The sequence below is a fragment of the Centroberyx affinis genome, unplaced genomic scaffold (assembly GCF_046629955.1).
Source record: "Centroberyx affinis isolate AG114_WGS23_722 - 3 ecotype Tasmania unplaced genomic scaffold, CSIRO-AGI_Caff_v1 ptg003108l_1, whole genome shotgun sequence".
Taxonomy (NCBI): domain Eukaryota; kingdom Metazoa; phylum Chordata; class Actinopteri; order Beryciformes; family Berycidae; genus Centroberyx; species Centroberyx affinis.
In genome coordinates, this window is record NW_027281177.1 from 1 (window position 1) to 19597 (window position 19597).

General features: G+C 42.1%; 1 protein-coding gene across 1 annotated transcript; it reads left to right on the forward strand.

The window, feature by feature from the left end:
* Nucleotides 1-633: 633 nt before the first annotated feature.
* Nucleotides 634-5074, forward strand: LOC139659422 (estrogen-related receptor gamma-like; the record flags this gene model as incomplete). The annotated part of the gene is made up of 3 exons (XM_071537690.1): nt 634-640; nt 1706-1816; nt 4892-5074. Coding segments are annotated over exons 1-3 (301 nt in total), but the record flags the coding sequence as incomplete, so codon positions are not given.
* Between the last annotated feature and the right edge of the window lie 14523 nt (nt 5075-19597).

A 19597-nucleotide genomic window follows, 5' to 3' on the forward strand; every position in this document is an offset into this window, starting at 1 on the left:
ATTAAACTAATGAGGGATGGGAGAGAGACAAGAATAGAAAAGAATTGCTGCAAGGTTTATGGATGGAGAGAAGGACTTTCTCTCTCTCTCTCTCTGTCTTTCCATCTGCCTTTCATTCTTTCTATGTCTCCCTGTATTTCTGAACAATGGTTCTCAGGTTGGTTTGCATGCAGTTATGTTTTCATGCAGACCCTCCAACCAGCATCTCTCCATCCTTCTTTCCCTCTCTTCTGCTTTTCCCCTCTGTCCCCCTCTCTCACTTTTTTCTCTCCTCTCTCCGCGTTTCCTATCTCTCCTTCCTCTTCCCTCCCCCAGCTCCCTGACTCACCCCCCTCCGCTCCCTCCTCTTCCTCTCTTCCTCTCTCGTCCGTTTTCCTTGTAAACTCGACAGATGCCAGTTGAGAATTCCTCCACTGCTGTGAAATTCAAAACAAGGCTTGTAACCAGTTTATGGTCATCTATGGGTCCCCTGGAAATATAGGAAAAAACAGAGAGACCCACAGACCAAGAAGAAGAGAAAAAGAGAGAGAGAGATAGAGAGAGGAGGAGAGAGAGAATGAGAAAAGAGAAGAAAAATGTAAAGAGAGAATATGCAGAGAATGAGCGATAGAGAATGGAGAAACCGAGTAAGACATGGAAGGTAAGGGGGGAATAAAGAGAGAGAGGAAGAAAGGGATGGAAGGAACATTTAAAGTGATAATCCTTGAGTTCCTAATTTTTGGTGTCATCTTTGCACTTCCCAGACATCACTTGGTAATCGAACAGTGTGTCTAGTACTGTGAAGTCTTCCTTGGATTTTCTGTTGATGAAGTTTTTGAGTTTTTTGAGTTTTTCTGTTTAATTTTTTTTTCAAACAACCCATTGCATACAAAATATTGTGAATCCAGCTTTTATTCTTTTGAGCTGATTCAGATTTCTACCTCCTCTCTCCTCTCCTTTCCTCTCCTCTCCTCTCCTCCTCCAGGGTACATGACACCTCTCTCTTCCTTATCCACCTTTAAGTGGTAACCACGGTAACATCCAATCCCCTGAGAGATAGGCCTAATTAAATTAGGACTCCTTTGTGTCAATTAATTAACGAGACAGAGAGAGAGAGAGAGAGAGACAGAGATAGGGCTAGAGAAAGAAAGAGAGTAAGCCAGAGAGAGAGAGGGGGGCTTTTTACTCAAATGGTGTCTCTATAAATTAGCCTTTGTTGAAGAGTAGAAGGGGTGAACGAGTGAGGTTAGCAAGCTAGGACAATAACACACGAGTGCATGCATAGCACACACACACACACACACACACACACACACACACACACACACACACACACACACACTCCATGGAAGCACCACACTCATCACCACTTAACACTCAGAGTTCATGTGTAACCCCGCCTCCACTCTCTCTTTTTCCCTTTCTCTCTCTTTCTTTTGATCTCCTCTGTTTACATACAGTTATTCACAGTAATGCCATATGTAACCCTTCTCTTTCTCCTCCCTCTTCCCTCTCTCTCACGTTCTCTCCCCCTTCCTCTTCACTCTCTCTCTTACTTGTGTGTCGAATTTAGTTGTGTCAGATGTTAGATGGTCCACTGGAGAACATCAAAAGTATAATCTTTCTCTCTCCTCAAGCTTGTGTCATGTGCAATGATATTATGTGGATTAACACTCACTCTCTCTCTCTCCCTCTCTCTCCTCCTCTGTCTGTTGCTTTCTCTCAGGTGTTCGGCTGGACAGGGTTCGTGGTGGGAGGCAGAAGTATAAACGTCGGATAGACGCAGAGAACAGTCCGTACCTGAACCCACAGCTGGCTCTGCCCCCCAAAAAGCCATGTAAGAACACACACACACACACATACACACACACTAACTCTAATTGCTAACATTAAAATAGCCCTTTTCCTTCTGAGGGTTGGCCCACAATCAGCATCCCTTTATTCACCAAGGATATGAATTTGCCTGCAGACATTGATGCATAATAATGCAGTACATACTGACACACACGGTGCAGGGGCAACAGAATCTCACATTTAGTGCATAGTGGTCAGTGTAGGACATACAATAGACGGTACACAGTATCTTTCTACAAATATATAGAAAGGTATTCTATCACTATGTGCGTTCAGGCAGCATTGGCATGCAGGCTGCAGCAGCCGTAGGCCAGCATCCAGAGGTGCAAGGGGCCACTTTTCCACGGGTTTCTATCCTTACAGAGACATTTGGACAGTAAAAACATTTACACACACACACAGACACACGCACACACACAAGCAGACACAGGGCAGTGGGAAGCCCATCTGTTTGGGACCAAGTTTATCTCCCCGTCTCTACTGCTACCAGTTTGTGGTCGTAACATTTTATATGTGTAATATTTCACTGTAAAGGTATTCATTTAGCTCCGGCTGGATTGGCTACAATTTTTTTTTTTTTTTTTTTTTTGAGAATAGAGCCATAACCAAAGTCTGAGGATTGAAAAATTAACGAGAGAGAATAGAGAGAGAGAGAGGGGCAGAGAGAGTAAGATAGAACCAGAGAGAGAGAGAGAGAGCCCAGCCGGCACCCTAATCCGGATTAAATCCAATCTGGCAACCACATCAAACTAGAGTTAGCTCTCTAGCTAACCGTCTGCTCACACACACACATACACACACACACATACGCAGTGCGGATTGAGCAGTGTTTAGCAGCTTGGTCCCCAAAGCCCATTTTGCTTAAAGCTGGAGCATATTCTACTTTAGGCCAATATGCTGAATGGCTGCACGATAGCTTACTGGGACTTCTGCACTACTAATCATTGAAATGATGGGATAATAGCAGTGCGTGTGTGTGTGTGTGTGTGTGTGTGTGTGTGTGTGTGTCTGTGTGTGTGTTTCCAATGTACGTGTGAGCATGGTTGCGTGTGTGTGTGTGTGTGTGTGTGTGTGCCTGTTCGACTAAAAGACTTAACAGGCAGGATGTAGACCAATTTTCATTCCCCACTTAATTAAAGTAATACCTTCACATTTTAGTTCAGATGGTTATCATTGTCATCAAACATTTGTCACATCGTGGGAAAAAGTTTCAACATGGGTTGAAATTTCAAATAACATATGAACACACCCTTTGTAAAATATATTTTGATTAAAAAAAAAGACTTACACTTGAATTGCAAAAAACAATAGGGAGTTATAGGGTATATAGATTATCTCCTTTTCTTTCTCTCTCGCACAAACAGTCAATATACACACGCAAATTCCCTCTCTCTGTCCCTCAGACACACACACACACACACACACACACACTGTCTATCTATCTGCAGCCCCATCCCCAGCCTCGGTGTCCCCATTGATTGTGTGAGAACAGAACAATAGCCCAGGGTTTGGAAATGGGCTTCCATTGATTCTAATTAGGGAAACATTAAATAAGATTTACCCACAGATAGTGCAGTGTGACTGGGATTGGTTGGGCTCAAACGACCCTGGAGCTGGAGCTATGGGGAAGTAGGTAGAGGGGATGTGTGTGTGTGTCTGTGTGTGCGCGTGTGTGCGCAACAGAATTGGGGGTGGAGGATGTTGGATCAATACCCCCCGCCCCAACCCCCACCCGTTCCTTTCCCTCTTTCTGTTTATCTCTATCTAACTGTCGCTCTCTCTATTCTTCCTGTCTGTCTTTCACTATCTATCTCTCTGTCTGTCCATGGTTCTCTTTCTACCTGTCTATCTGACTTTTCCTCTCTGTTTTCTTTTTCTCTTTTCGTCTATAAGCTTATCTAGTTTGGCCCATCTTTCTGTCTGTCTCTCTCTCTCTCTCTCTCTCTCTCTCTCTCTCTCTCTCTCTCTCTCTCTCTCTCCCTCTCTCTCTCTCTCTCTCTGTCTCCTATCCTGTGTTATTATTCCCATGCTTGATTAGTCAGTGGATTAATTTGGAAGCAGGGTATCAGTCTGTTACTAATGGGCCATAGAGATCTCATCACCACATGTCACCATTACCAGCTGAGCTGTTTGGCTTTCAGTATTATCTTTCCCTTCTGTACGTGTCGGGGAAGCTTCTTAAGACTGTGATACACAAGAGAACTTTTTGGGCAACTTAAATAGGCTGCAGTGCCCAAGAAGTAATCACCTTTAATCACACCTTGGCGCATATTGTTGTCTGGAAACATTTATATCGATTTTTGATCCTGCGTCAAGTGTATCTTCGTCTTTAGTTCTGCCAAACTGCTTGAATCAAGTCAATTGGCCCTGGCTTGATTGTTGAAAAATTCCACAGGACATTGAGTTGTAGTCAAGCTTCTTCTGATTAGATTTTGCTTCCAGTGCATATTTGCATCACATGCAAGCCATCAGCACACTGCAAAAACCATGTATCTCCAAAATGCCAGCCTTTTAGGAAATGAGAAAACTTGTTTACAGCCATATGTTTTATATTTTACAATGGCAAATTCATTTTTGCATTTTCTGCTCATGTGAGACAATATCAACTATCAGGTATAGTTTTAAAAAGGGCATAATTGGAGTTACAAGGTTTCTTCAGGGCACCAACATTTGAACAACATTGAATTCTTTGTATTGTACATATTCACATTGATGTGCAATGTATTTTATTTATTGCAAAAATGTATGGCATCTAGCATCATGCTCTGTACTGTGTAGCATGCAGTGTACTGAAATTTATTGTGCATTGATTTGACGCAAACCATCTCTGTCTCTTTCGACTTGTCTGCTGTTCATGTCAGTTGCTTTTTGCTGCATGGCTGATCAAGAAACAGCTTTAGACATACGCATTATCTAGCAGTATACACAATCAGGGACTTTGTCTGCATATGAACATTCACGTTTTTGCACCGCACTGGTGTGGAACAGCTTGTGATACTGCAAAAATTCACTATCTCTCTGTCTCTGTGTCTTTCTCCTTGTCTGGTGGTCATGTCAGTTGCCTTTGGCTGCCTTGCAGATAACAAGATCGTCTCTCACCTGCTGGTGGCTGAGCCGGAGAAGATTTACGCCATGCCCGACCCAACAGTACCAGACAGCGACATTAAGGCCCTGACTACGCTGTGTGACCTGGCTGACAGGGAGCTGGTGGTCAACATCGGCTGGGCCAAACATATCCCAGGTAGGAGAGAGCTGCTGCACCCTGATCCTTACACTGAACTAACCTGACTCTACATTAAGTCTAACCCTATATTTCTCTCACAGACACTCACACACACACAGACACTCACACACAGACACACACATGCCATGGCTGTGTGAATTGGCAGACAGAGACTCGGAGGTCAGCATCAGCTGGTCCAAATGCATCCCAGACACACTTACATAACACACACATACACTTACATACGCAGTACAGTACACCTGGTGCTAAGGTGTGACCTTTCACCTTAATCCTTGAAGCCAGACAGTCGGACCTCTTGACCCTCCAGCTGACCAACCAAATCCCCTCACTTGTGTCCCACCTCCCCTTCCAAACACACACACACACACTCTCTCTCTCTCTCTCTCTCTCTCTCACACACACACGCACACACACATACACACACACACACACAAGTCCTGACCCTTTGAACCAACCAATCCAATCCCCTTACCTTTGACCATTTTCTGTGTATATGTGTGTGTGTGTGTGTGTGTGTGTGTGTGTGTGTGTATGAGCCTCCAGTCACTGTACCAGAAACCTGACAGCTCACTGAAACCGCAACTTCACCCTGCTGGTGAAGGATGTGCTGGTCTTATGGCACAGTCGCACAATTCAGGGCACACACACACACAAAATGACATACAAATACACACACTCATACTCACACACAAACACAAACACACACAAATAGTAACCTGTCAATCATATGATTAAAGCAGGATTATCTGAGCCAGCACACCAGACTACTAGCCTACCAGCTACTGGACTAACTGGTGAACAGGAATTCCCATTAAAGTCAACATACTGGAGTGATCATTTGACTGGTAAACTTAACATGGCTGCCACAGACCATTAGATAATGTTGGTAAGGAGATGAGTATTGGTGTGTTGTATGAGATTCACAAAGTTTATTTAATAACAGTAACGTGATGAAATTATACTGTATGTACTACAGTATTTGATGATGAACATTCATTCTAAATTGAATTGTAATTTTGTGATAGCAATAATAAACTTTATTTATATAGTATGTAAAACAACCTTACAAAGAGCTTTACAAATCAGCAGCAAGTAATGTAAATAAATCAAATGTAATCGAATCAAACTGAACGAAGTACAATAAAAATGTAACATTTGGGTGGTGAAACAGTGAATGCTGTTTTCTATATGTAAATTCCAGTGGACGAATGGTTTTAACTAATACCCCTTACAGTAAAGTACTATGAGTGCATATAGTTTTAGTATTAGTGGCTGCATTGGGATTAAAATACCTGTCCCTGGCGGTATTAGTACACCGCTCTGCCAACTGAACACACACACAGGACTTCTGTATTAGTAGAATACTTAAATATAAAGGTCTGTTTTAGCCTATATCACATCTGTCTCCCTCTACAGGTTCACAGCTAAAAGAAAATAATCTTGTCTAATCTTCTTAAAACAACTCTCTTTTTCTCTCTTAATCTGTGCAGAAGGGGCAGGGATCTGGACTGGAAAATAAGAAAAGAAAAACAACAAAATTAAAGATGACAAAAACAACAGTTAGAGGCAGAGAATGAGAAGATGAGGAAATTAGGAAAAACCAGGAGAGCAAAAGAGCAAGAATGAGAAATTCATCCAGCAGTACAAATTAAAACAACAAAAAACAAATAAGAGAGAGAAAAGAGATGGAAACTAATCTGGTCTTGGTCTTACTGAGGGAGCCTGCTGTGATGGCAGAGAGGAGGGAAGAGCAGTGTCTCAGATTAACACAGATTAGCATAAAGATTAGTCCTATTGTCCACTGGAATATGGTTTTAGAATAGAATAGAATTTTTAACAACCACTACTGTTCAAAAATGATAGGGGAAACACCAGTATAGAGACATGAATGCCACTCAGCCATGCTATATGAGTACAACAAAGTCAATAACATTGGATAACAGGGTCTCCAAATGGTATATCATATTATATCATATAGCGAGAGATGTGAAAATCACAAACAGAGAAAGAGAGAGAAAAAAGAGTGAGAGAGAGGGGGGGATACGTTGCTTCTTGTTAGTCTATTGATCTATGTGCTGCTATATGGACAATAAGTAGACATATGTATTGATCCATATACCAAGTATAGCTCATAGAATATTTATTTTTCTATTTCAAAAACAACACACCTACCCTCATTCCAACACTATGTCCTTTCTTGTAATCTCCCTCTCTACCTCTTTTTCCTCTTTTTCTCTCTGTATACCTCTCTCCCTTACTCTGTGTCTATCTCTGTTTCTCCAGCATGCATGTAATGTTTATAACTCACATACACACAAAAACACACACGCAAACATACTCACACGATGTATATTTAATGCTGTGTATTGTTTTGCATTGGGTTTGCCATTTCTTTTACTTACTACTTTTATGAGTGAATGAACTGAGGTAGCTAGGATGGCAGCAAGACTATGTGTGTCTGTGTGTGTGTGTGTGTGTGTGTGTGTGTGTGTGTGTGTGTGTACATGTATGTGCGCCCTTCTGTGTGGAGGGAGCGGAGCAGAACGATTGCTTGGCGGAGGAGAGAAGATGGCGTGATTAGATGAACGAGAAAGGCAATCCAGTGCTCACAGAGAAAGATAGAACTCTTCATCTTCCGTGTGTATGTGTGTGTGTATCTGTCTGTGTGTGTGTGGGTGCGTGTGTGTGTGTGTGTGAGATGAAAACCTTATGAAATCCCTACTGTTTACAGCATTGAACACCAATCTAATACTCACACGCACACATGGACACACACACACACACACACACATACATGTACACACACACAAAGTGATCTACTGTTCACTCGAGGTGGAAAGGATTGTCAGAGTGAAATACACCTCCTCAACATTCTTTATCAGCCTCTTACACACACACACACACACACACACACACAAAAGGCAAACAATAAAGAGATGTAAAGAGACTCTACACTGACTTGAGACTTACCTTGTAAAATAGAATAGAATACAATAGAATAGAATAGACCTATAAACCTTTTTTCACCACTGTCTAACTTGTAACCTTTCACATCTTGTCGTGTGTGTGTGTGTGTGTGTGTGTGCGCGCATGTGACTGACTATCTTGTGCATGTGAACACACACACATGCACGTGTCTGCGCTTGCCATGGTACAGTAATTTTTTTAATCAAATTGATGGAGAGAGACAGAGAGAGAAAGAAAGAAAAAAAGACAGAGGCAGAGAGGAGAGGTGAAGCCAATTTATGCTTCATGATATGGCTGCGCAGCGCTGCTACTAACACACACACACACACACACACACACACACACACAGGCTGCTAACAGTGGTAACAACGTGTCAAGGCGAGCGCCAGGCAGCTAATTTGAAGTCATTAGATGTCTGCCGTACTGGCAACAATTTGTTACGCTCACGCACGCTAACACACACACACACACACACACACACACATATATACACACACACACACACACACCACACATACACACACTGAGTTAAGAGCCGTCTGCGGATAGCGAGGAGGCTAAATTGTAAACTAATTTAAACATCACTCAGCGTTAGAGAGGCTGCCTGCAAGACAGGCCCCCGGATAACAAGGCTAGGGTACGTATGTGTGTGTGTGTGTGTGTGTGTGTGTGTGTGTGTGTGTGTGTGTGTGTTGCTACTTGTGTTTGACACACAGACTGCGCTTCACATCTCGCTCAACCTTAGTGATACGCGACATCACACACATGCATATACACACACACACCTCTTTGATTGGGTCTCTATTACTCTAAGGCTAGATTTCTTATATGAATGTGTGTGTGTGTGTGTGTGTGCACGTGTCTGTGTGTGTGTGTGCTCATTTCCATACTGATATGGCCTATATGCAAACATTTGATATGTCATTAGGAGAGGAAAATGAGGTTTCAGGCACAGCCGTGTGTCTCTTGCTGTCCCACAAGGAATGGGACACTCACACACACTCGTCCACACACACACACACACACACAGAGAGAGAGAGAGAGAGGAAACACACATTGAAATGCACACAAAGGCATAAACACAGACAAACATATGAAAGGCCGCTATGTTGTTTCAAACTGTGGGCAACATAAACACACGCAACAGACAAGCGACCCCCACCAAATACACACACACACAAACACAGATACAGATATACAATATACACACACACTTCAACCAAGTGTGGGTTATTTGGAAATATGATAGGAGTTATTATTATTCACAAGTTATTATTCAGAGGTTGAAATGCCTTGGCTTCCGATAATTTGGATTAGTGAAGAGAAAATCTCATTCTAATAGCTTTCAAAAAGACAACTCCAGTTGCATATTAGGCTACATGTCATAGTCAAGTGTGTGTGTGTGTGTGTGTGTGTGTGTGTGTGTGTGTGTGTGTGTGTGAAGGAGGAAGGAGGAAGGAGGGGTCAGGTGAGAACAGCAAATATTTAAACAGGAGTGAACGAGAGAGTGAATTAAAAGAAAGGCCATTCAAAACGGGCCATTTATCTGTCTGTAGAATTAGTCTTTTTCATTCTCTCTTTTCTGTTCTCTCCCTCCCTCATGCCTTCTCTCTCTCTCTCCCCCCTCTCATTTTCTTTCTGTCCCTCTCTCTCCCTTTCTCTCATTCTCTCACCATCCTCTCTCGCCTCTCTCTCTCTCTCTCCATAATAACTAAATGACTACAGAGCAGTCATGCTAGCCAGCTCTTATCAGGACTCGCGGACACAAAAGGGAAAGACAGACAGGCGAGTACTTGACTTGACGAAAGAGCAAGGAATGAACGAAAGAATGAATCAACGAACGAGAGCCAGAACCTATAACGCAGTCTATTTTACCAGAACCAGGGGCCTTGCCATTAGTGAATTCCCCCCCCCCTTCTCATTCTTTCTTTATTCGAGAAAGAAATTGCTCTCGGGCCGCCCCACACTCCCCCCACTATTCTCTTGCTCCCCTATCTCCTCTTACTTGTTCTTCTTCTTTTCTTTCATTCTTTCTTTCTCTCTTTCTTTCGTTCCCCTTTCAATTTCGGCGCTCAGGATAAGCGGTCTGTGCGTCGGCGGTAACGCAGTATGATTGAGCTGTAAAAATGGAGGGGGGGGGGGGGGGGGTATGCTGTCTGTCCGTTCATTTAATCTCTCTTTATGGAGATATGGGAGAAGGGGTTTGGGTGGTGGTGGTGGTGGTGGTGGTGGTGATGGGGTGGGGGGGGGGGGGGGGGGCAGTCGCTAACCAGCTTCCACACTCCAATTGCTTCATGTTCTTCATCCTCACTCTCTCTCTCTCTCTCTCTCTCTCTCTCTCTCTGTCTCTATCTCATTCAGCCTTTTTTTTTTTTTAGAGGTGCTATGTGTAGCATTTTTAAACATCAATATATTATTGTCAAATTAATTGTGATACCTTGGTAATTACCATAAACCAATGAGACCATCAGGACAATTGGTAGCCTCTATCTCACACCAGTGGTGTTGTTAGTGCTGGTATTTCTCAAAATTAAGCCCACATTTCCAATAAACCCACTAGCTTCGTGCCACAAGAGGATGTTGCTTCTTCATTGTTCTGGGTTTGCGATCATTCACAGAAAGAATTTTACATGTTTGCCCACCTCAAGTCTGAATTATCCATCATTTGATGTATTTATCTTTGTTTTATAATTATTGGTAAGGCTCCCCTACTGTGTTTGCTAATCTTCAAACTACCCAAGCGGAACAGTAAGTTCATTCAAGAATTTTACAATCAACTGTCATCAAATGTTATGCCCAAGAATGACGTTTTCCTGTCCAGCACATACAGAAGCCAAAGATTCTATGAATATTACCTGTCCACTTTTGTATTTAACTCTACCTCTGCTAGAAAGTTTTTTCTTAGGCTTTTATGATAGCATAGCTGCCATTAACATTGCAGAATTCCTGTCTAATACTGAAGGAGAATCCCTTTTAAATAGTACATGCCTTACTGTGCTTGGCTCTGTTGCCCGTTATAGGGATAAGAAGGCAAATACAAAAACACTGCCATGGTTCAATGAGAGCACTTGGGCCTTAAAGAGAAAGTGTAGGAGAACTGAACGAAAATTGTGGCAGGTAGGCTACAGGTCTTTTTAAACATTCGAAAAGAAGAAGATTCCAGGAATTGTCATCCATAAGGTCAATGTCTCTTTCCATTGCTATGCTGATGACACACAGTTATACTGTATCTACCCCTGAATCTCAGTGACTCGAACGGCCTTGCCATTCTCAAGGTTTGTTCTGCAGCTCAATGAAAAAAAATCAGAAACAAATATCTTAATAAATACCAGATTCATAATGAACTTGGCACTCTGTCAACCTTCTTAGCTTTTACCTTGTGGTGTGTTGTTTTTACATGTTTTATCTTGTTTTTTCTTATTGAAGGATTATGCTGTTTCATTTTATTTGATTGTTAAGCACCTTTAAACTTCAAAAAAAATGTTATTTTTATTTTATTATTTTACTCATATGGAGAGTGAAAGGAATAAGCTGAAAGAGAGAGAAGGGGGGAAGGAGAAAGGAGAACTGGGGGAGGAGGTTGGAAACAAAATGTACGAGGGTGAAGCAAGAGGAGCAGAGGGTAGAGAGGAGAATGGAAAGCAGGGAGGTCACATGCATTACCTCAGTATACCCTAGATACTCCCCAAGAGCCCTTAACACAATACTATTCTGACCTGATGGTTAAATGTCCCCTACCTCTCTAACCCTCTCCTGACCTCTCTCTCTCTCTCCCCCTCTCTCTCTCTCTCTCTCTCTCTTCTCTCTCTCTCTCTCTCTCTCTGTCTCTGTACCCCTTTCTCTCTCTGACTCTCCCTCCCTTTCTCTCTCTCTGACCTCCCACCTTCTCTCTCCATGGTATCCTTAACCTCTTCATTATCAAGTCAACCTCATCTCTCAACCCCTGTCCCCTCCCACTCCCCCAGCCCTCCCACCCCCTCACCCCCCCACCCCCACCCCACCCCACCCCTCATCCCCCCACCATCCTCACTCTCTTTCTCTCTGGTTGTGCCTGCCTGTATCTCTCCTAGGGATGCAGCGATCAGTTTTTGTTGGGTCCCATTCCTATTACAGATTTTGTAACAGTATGATCAACTGATCATCGATCCCAGACTTGTACTAACAATGGTACATCATGTAAATGTGCACACATAAACAGTAATGAAGCAATAACATACATATGCACAAAACGGTGCATCCCTAATCTCTCTTATCTCTCGCTCTGCTCCTGTGTGTCTTTTGGTCAGTTTATAAATGGTTTTCACTTAGTTCAGTCACTTAGTCAGTCATTCAGTTAACCATTTAGACAGCCAGACAGTCAGTCGGTCAGTCAGTTAACCAATCAGTCAGGCAACTAACCAAACAGCCAGTCAATTATTAAGTCAGCCAGAAAAAGAGTCAGTCAGTCAGAAAATATTGATTAATAGAAGCGTCCTGCTCCTTTTAGCAAATCAAATGTTGGGTCTCAGCAGTCAAGCAGAGCCTCCACACAAGTGCACGCACACACACACACAGACACACACACACACACATACAGACATAAACACGCACATATACACATGTGCACACACCCCATTGACTGTGAGAGTGCGGCTCACTAAATTAACCCTGATACACATTATAACACTTTACAATGAACTCCACAACATGCAGCACTGTGTGTGTGTGTGTGTGTGTGTGTGTGTGTATGTGGGTGGGTGGGTGGGTACGTGTGTGTGTGTGTCTAGTGAGAGAGGGATGTAATAGGCTGGGCTTGTGATGATGTCACTCTTGTAAGACCCTCCTCGTTAAGCCTGGTGATGTCATCAATCAGTAAAGAGGTTGTTAGGCTCCAGGTCAGAGAGTGGTAAATCAAAGGAGAACCCCTCTCTCTCTCTCTCTCTCTCTCTCTCTCTCCCTCTCTCTTTCTTCCTCTGTGCATTCCTTTTCCCTCCATTTCTCTCCCTTTTCGTCTCCTTACCTCTTTTCTCTCTGTATACTTCACCCTCCTTCCTCTCTCTTAGCCTCTCGAGGAAAATACTTGTTCTAGGTACATGTGCACACATATGCTCATGCACAGAAGCATACAAAAACACACACACACACACACACACACAGAAACACACATGGACCCACACAGACGCACACGCAGGTCTGTCCTCATTCTGTCTGCTGAGGGTAGTTCACCTTGACAATCACAGCATGCTGGGTGCCTCCATACATACACAGCATACAGCACACATACACACACGCAGCATATAGTTAATGCATACACATATTATAAACATGCACATGCAGTATATATATTAGGCATTATATTGTCAGGGGCAAAAGGTTTTACGGCTTTATTTTATGGTAGAACATTCTTGCAGTGAAAAATCTCACTTCTGAAATTATTTACCGTAATTGGTGAATTTGAAATTATAGGACGGTTGTTGAAGCATTGATGGACATTTATTTTTCATTCTTTGTGGTTTGTACACATTTACAAAGCATGAATAAGAAAGCTAGGGGTAGCAACAGGTCAGTTGTTTTAATCTCATCAAAATCCAGATGCAAATCATTGTGCTGCCAATAATATTTATTATCTTTTGTAACATCCAATACAGATGTTAAAGAAGATAACAGATATGACTGGCAGCACTAGCTGGTTTATGATTGGATAAAAACAGCAAGGAACAATTGACCCTGTGATATAATTGGCTCCGCCTTCCTCCATATTTGAATGAGATTCAACTCATAAATATGACTTGGTTATTAGAATCTGATTTAGATTTAGAATTAGAATTAGATTAAGTTCATCGCCTCTGTCAATTTTGTTACTTCTGTGTACTCTAGTGTGCATCTTTGTGTGTGTGTGTGTGTGTGTGTGCGCATCTTTGTGTATGTGATATCCGATTCCTGTTGATTTTCTCTGAGCTCTGTTGGGCGTGTTTGATTTCCATCTCAGCTCATCCCTGAGCTGGATAACGCATTTAAAGGCTGATGTCTTGGTTTCAAGTATGTGTGTTTGTTTGTGTGTGTGTGTGTGTGTGTGTGTGTGTGTGTGTGTGTGTGTGTGTGTGTGTGTGTGTGTGTCTCAGTGTCTATATTTGTGCATACGAGACGTCTTATTTTCCAGTGCGCCGCCGCCATGGTCGCCTCTTGCAGCCCATACAAACACGCTCTTGTTTGCAGATGAAAACAAATATTGATGAAATCAAATTAGGAAAAGAATATTTGATATCTGAGCCTAATGTTTGGATTAAGTTGGGCTTTCTTTATCGGATCAAGCCTGTGGGTATTGGAGGTATGTCATCAATATGAGAAAACAGGAGAGAAAATATTTTTCTTTTTTCTTTCCATTCCTCTCTTTCTTTTCTTGTTTATTGTCACTTTTTCTTGTCTTTTTCTTTTTATATGCTTTATTTATCCTTCTCCCTCACTTTCCCCCCTTCCTCTTCAGTCAGAAATATGGTTTAAATATTTCAGTTAAAATAAGGTGAGATCAGCTCATTAATTTAAACCAATGATAAACTTTATTGTCCTAAATCAAGATCTCTTAAAGCTTTTGCAGAAACACCTACAGCAAAAAATTTATTAAAATAACTTTACAACATGCTCTCGAAACATTACAACATGATACAGTTAATTAAAATGCACGCCAAAATGGGCCTCACATTTCACTAAAATTCATTGTGTACCAAGGCTGGTTAGATGGCTGGTTTCTGAGCTGTTCTCTACGAGTAAGTGTTGTGGCATGAACATACCCAACATACAAATTCTCACTTTGTTGCTGGTTGCAGGGAGCGATGCCCATCTACATTATCAAAAATACAATTTGCCATGCATATCACCACCCATGAATGGCTAAAAGTGTATAAGGAGCCATTATGCAAGCTGTAAACAGTGTATCATGAAATTTTGCCTCCCATGAGAATGTGTCTTCATGGCATATCTGCAATAAGAAATCAGAAAGAGAGAGAGAAAATTATGATATCCATTGTTATGTAGCGTGTTGTAATGCTGGTTTCATGAAAAAGATTTATGCCAAATTGCTTTCTAATATAAAACATATACACACGCATGTGCAAACGCACACACACACACAACACACAACACACACACACATGTCTCTGAAGGCACGTTCAGTCTGTGTTGACTCTCCTGTCTGTCCGATGCCCTGTGTTTGTTTCGTCGTCACCGTGTTGACAGCGTTTCCATGACGATGTGTCTATGATGACTCACAAACACAGCTTCAGGTGCCACCTTATAAAGCGCACATTTATTTTTCAGAGCACACACACGCAACACACACATTCACAAAGACACACACACACACACACACACTTATATTGGTTCCATCAGGTCACACCTTGGTGCTGACACACACCTTATGCCTGTAGAGTAGAGCGACCTGACACATCTCACCGACTTACACACACACACACACATGCACACACAACTGCCTCCTTCACACGCACTACCAGCTGTCAGCTGTCAGTGTGTGTGTGTGTGTGTGTCAGACTATATCAGACCTGTATTTAAAGACAGGGCAAATAAAAACACAGGACTCCCTTGAACGGTATTTGCCTGCTGTAGTAGCCGAACAATGTTTTAACAGCAGAAGAAACATTTTAAACCACAATACCCTCCAACAAAGCACCGCAAAGTGACACTTCTACAAATTGTTGAAAATGGACACACTGTTAAAGATATACAGCAGATCGAAAATGTGCTCCAGGCAAATAATCATCTGACTATCACATAAAAAGAAGTATAGTTTCAAATCTGTTTCACTCAACAGCTTCAGAAATCACATTAAAAACAATAGGGGCAGTATATTAGAGGCTACTTGTATCCATCAGCTTATACATTTTTTAACTAATTTCTATTAAATAAATTCAGGTTTCAAGTCATTCGACACATAAAGAAACATTTCAATTCATTCACAGCAAAAAAATGAAAACCACAAATATTGAAGTCATGAGATTTGCGCTCGGCAGCCCATTGCTGTTTTTCTTATTAGTTTGATTACATTAGCAAATCAAATCCATTTATCTATCAGACATTGAGACGCAGCCTGCAATCTGAGTGGAGCTACTAATCTGCATCAAATAACTGGCTGTCGCAAACACACACACACACACACCAAAGAGAACAAGCATACACACCAGACAGAAGCATACACACATGGACAATCAACAAAAGTGCACACACACACACACACACACACACACACACACACACACACACACTTAAACACACACATATACACAAACGGCATGCACACACTCATGAACAAACTAAAATACACTTATGAACACACATTAAACACTAAAAAAAAACACACAGTGAATAGGCATAAATGCACACATGCACACACAGAGTTTTATAATATGTGACATCAGACCAGCAGTAACGAATAAATCAGCACACCATCTTAGCCCATCATCATCTAAGTCATCACTAGCAAACAGTCAGCTTTTACTACTTTCAATTTGCTGTTGTGTTTGTGTGTGGGAGTGAGTGTGTGTGTGTGTGTGTGTGTGTGTGAGAGAGAGAGAGAGAGACAGAGAGAGAGAGAGAGAGATGATGTGATATGATATGATATGCTGGCGGGGCATAAAGATAGATGATCATAATTACACACAGGCCAAACTCCATTTCAAATCATCATCATCCTATTCTATCTGTTGGAGCACACATGTACAAACACACACACACACCACAAGCAATACACACCGTGCACACATATATAGCCACGCACACATACATGGACTCCGACACACACACACACACACACACCTATGCATGCAGCAAATCTAGTGGAAGGAGGGACAGGCTTGTCATGGCATCACATTATTTCTGCCGGTTCATGCAAAGTTCACAGACAGGCATGAAATGGCTATTCTCTCTCTCTCTCTCTCTCTCTCTCTCTCTCTCTCTCTCTCTCTCTCTCTCTCTCTCTCTCTCTCTCTCTCTCTCTTACGTTCTCTTGCTCTCCTTTCTGTCTTTCTATTGAATCTCTGTCCCATCTTCCTGTTTCTCCCTCCACCTCTTTGTCATTCCTTCTCTCTCTCACTCTCTCCCGCCTTACTCCATCTCTTTCTCCATCTCTCTCCTCCTCTCTCTCCTACTCCTTTGCTTCTTCGCTTTCTTTCCCTCTCACCCTCTCCATCGCTTCTCTCCTCCTCCCATCTCTTTCTCCTCTTTCTTCCCTCTGTGATTATTTTGCTTATTCTTCTCTCTCTCCCTCTGTCTCTCTCTCTCTTCTCCTCCCTGCCTGATCCTCCTCCTCCCCTCCTCCTCCTTCCCTCCTCCCTCTACCCTTCTCTCCCATCCCTCCATCCATCGTTCTTAAATAACAGTCCAGAGGATCCATCCTTTCCATCAGGGAATAAGCAGGTGGGAAAATAGGATTGGAGCGCGCCTGTCACCAGCTGGAGACGACTTATGGCCTGTGCACACACACACACACACACATACACACACACACTCACACAGAGGCAAATTATACAGGTATAAACACACAAACACATAGTGACAGGTACACCTTACATGCCCATGCACACAAAAACACCTGCTATATACAGATAGGCAACAGCCTGGGATCGTCCCTTTACGTGTGTGTGTGTGAGAGAGAGAGAGAGAGAGAGAGAGAGAGAAAGAAAGACAGATTGGGGGGGTGGGGGTGGGGTTGAATGTAGGGAGGGGGTTGTGGCAGAGTGTTGGATAATAAATATAAAATGTGTCCAATCGTCTGTGTGTGGTAAAATAACTATAATATACATCAACTTGTTTTATTCAGTATAACCGGCCACACTATGGTTGGCTTGTAGGCCCATTCTCTACTTCCTAGCGACTGCATCCCATAATCACTGATGCTACCATTAACCTATGACAGGACAGGATGCACACACACACACACACACACACACCAGTAATTATAGGTGTTATATTTTTCACCACGCAATGGCAGATTTCCTCGTGCTGCATGTCGACTCTTAGATTATAACAGAACAGGATTAGTAGTACAATGTGCAACTTTTTTGTATTTTTTTTTTTTATCATATCTGCTTTACTAAACACAATTGGACTTTGTGTCCCTTAACAATTCATTTCCCGTTGTTTTCTTATACTGCCCACTTTTAGTTTCAGAACTTTCATTAGATATGTTCAACTGGAAATGCCAGCTTTGTTTTTTTATTTTGGTTTTTAAATTGGTCTTAAATTCAATTTCAGGTAGCCTTAAACAGGTCTTAGAAACTCTTAGATCTGGCTTTCTGAAACCTACATGCAGTGCGCACACACAAAGGTGACACACTCATATACAAATACACAATGTGTGTGACATGGTGCCATAGTCATATTGCTGATAACTATGGGTGATAGGATATAACTAGGTTTTAGAGAATGAGAGAGAAACAATTTCATTGATTGCACAATTAGTTGATAATTATTCAGGATATAGCAAGATTTGATAGTTGTTAGGGCTGGGCGATATGGACCAAAAATCATATCTCGGTATTTTTAGGCTGAATGGCGATACACAATATATATCTCGGTATTTTCTACGAAGTGGGCTACATGTTCAGTTGTAAGTAGGGCTGGGCGATATGGACAAAATCAAATATCACGATATTTTTGACCAAATACCTCGATATCGATATTGCGACAATATTGTAGGGATGACTATTGGTGCTTTCACAAAATATTTACACAATTTTTTGATAAATAATCATCAGTAATGTGGATATAATGACTAAGTGGGTAAAGGCAAATAATAGAACAGCTAGAACAGTCTGGTAAGTTCAGAAAATGAGATCACTTTACTGTAATGCAGCCTTTAAAACCAGGAAAAGACAACACTTATGCCATATCACGATATTACGATATCCAAAATCTAAGACGATATCTAGTCTGATATCACGATATCGATATAATATTGATAAATTGCCCAGCCCTAATAGTTGTTTGCATGTGCTAAGGTCACTTTGGTAATAATTACCTTTGCATGTCATGTCAATAGTCTATTTAATTTGTATTTGAGAGATAGGCTGTAAATGTTTATCATACATGTCAGGAACACTGAATCAAATCCATACAATGCATTGAAGAGTAGCATTACATATCTTACTGGACTCCGTTCTTGACAGTCACTGAGTTTCCTGTCTTCCCTGTGTGTGTGTGTGTGTGTGTGTGTGTGTGTGTGTGTGTCTGTGTGTGTGTCTGTGTGTGTGTGTGTGTGTGTGTGTGTGTGTGTGTGTGTGTGTGTGTGTGTGTGTGTGTGTGCGTGCGCGCACGCATACGTGCAAATGGCTGTTGAAAGCCAACAGGACATGTCTTATTGTTATGGTAATGATGACAGCTGTCCTTTGTTACCTCCTGTCTCTCCCCCCCCCCCCCCCCCCCCTCTCTCTCTCTCTCTCTCTCTCCCTCTCTCTCTGTCTGTCTCCTTCCTGCTCTCTCTGTTTCTCTGTCCCACTCTCTGTCTGTCTCTCTCTTGTGCACATAGCAGTGATATCAGCAGTTTTAGAAGGCTTCTATCCATTA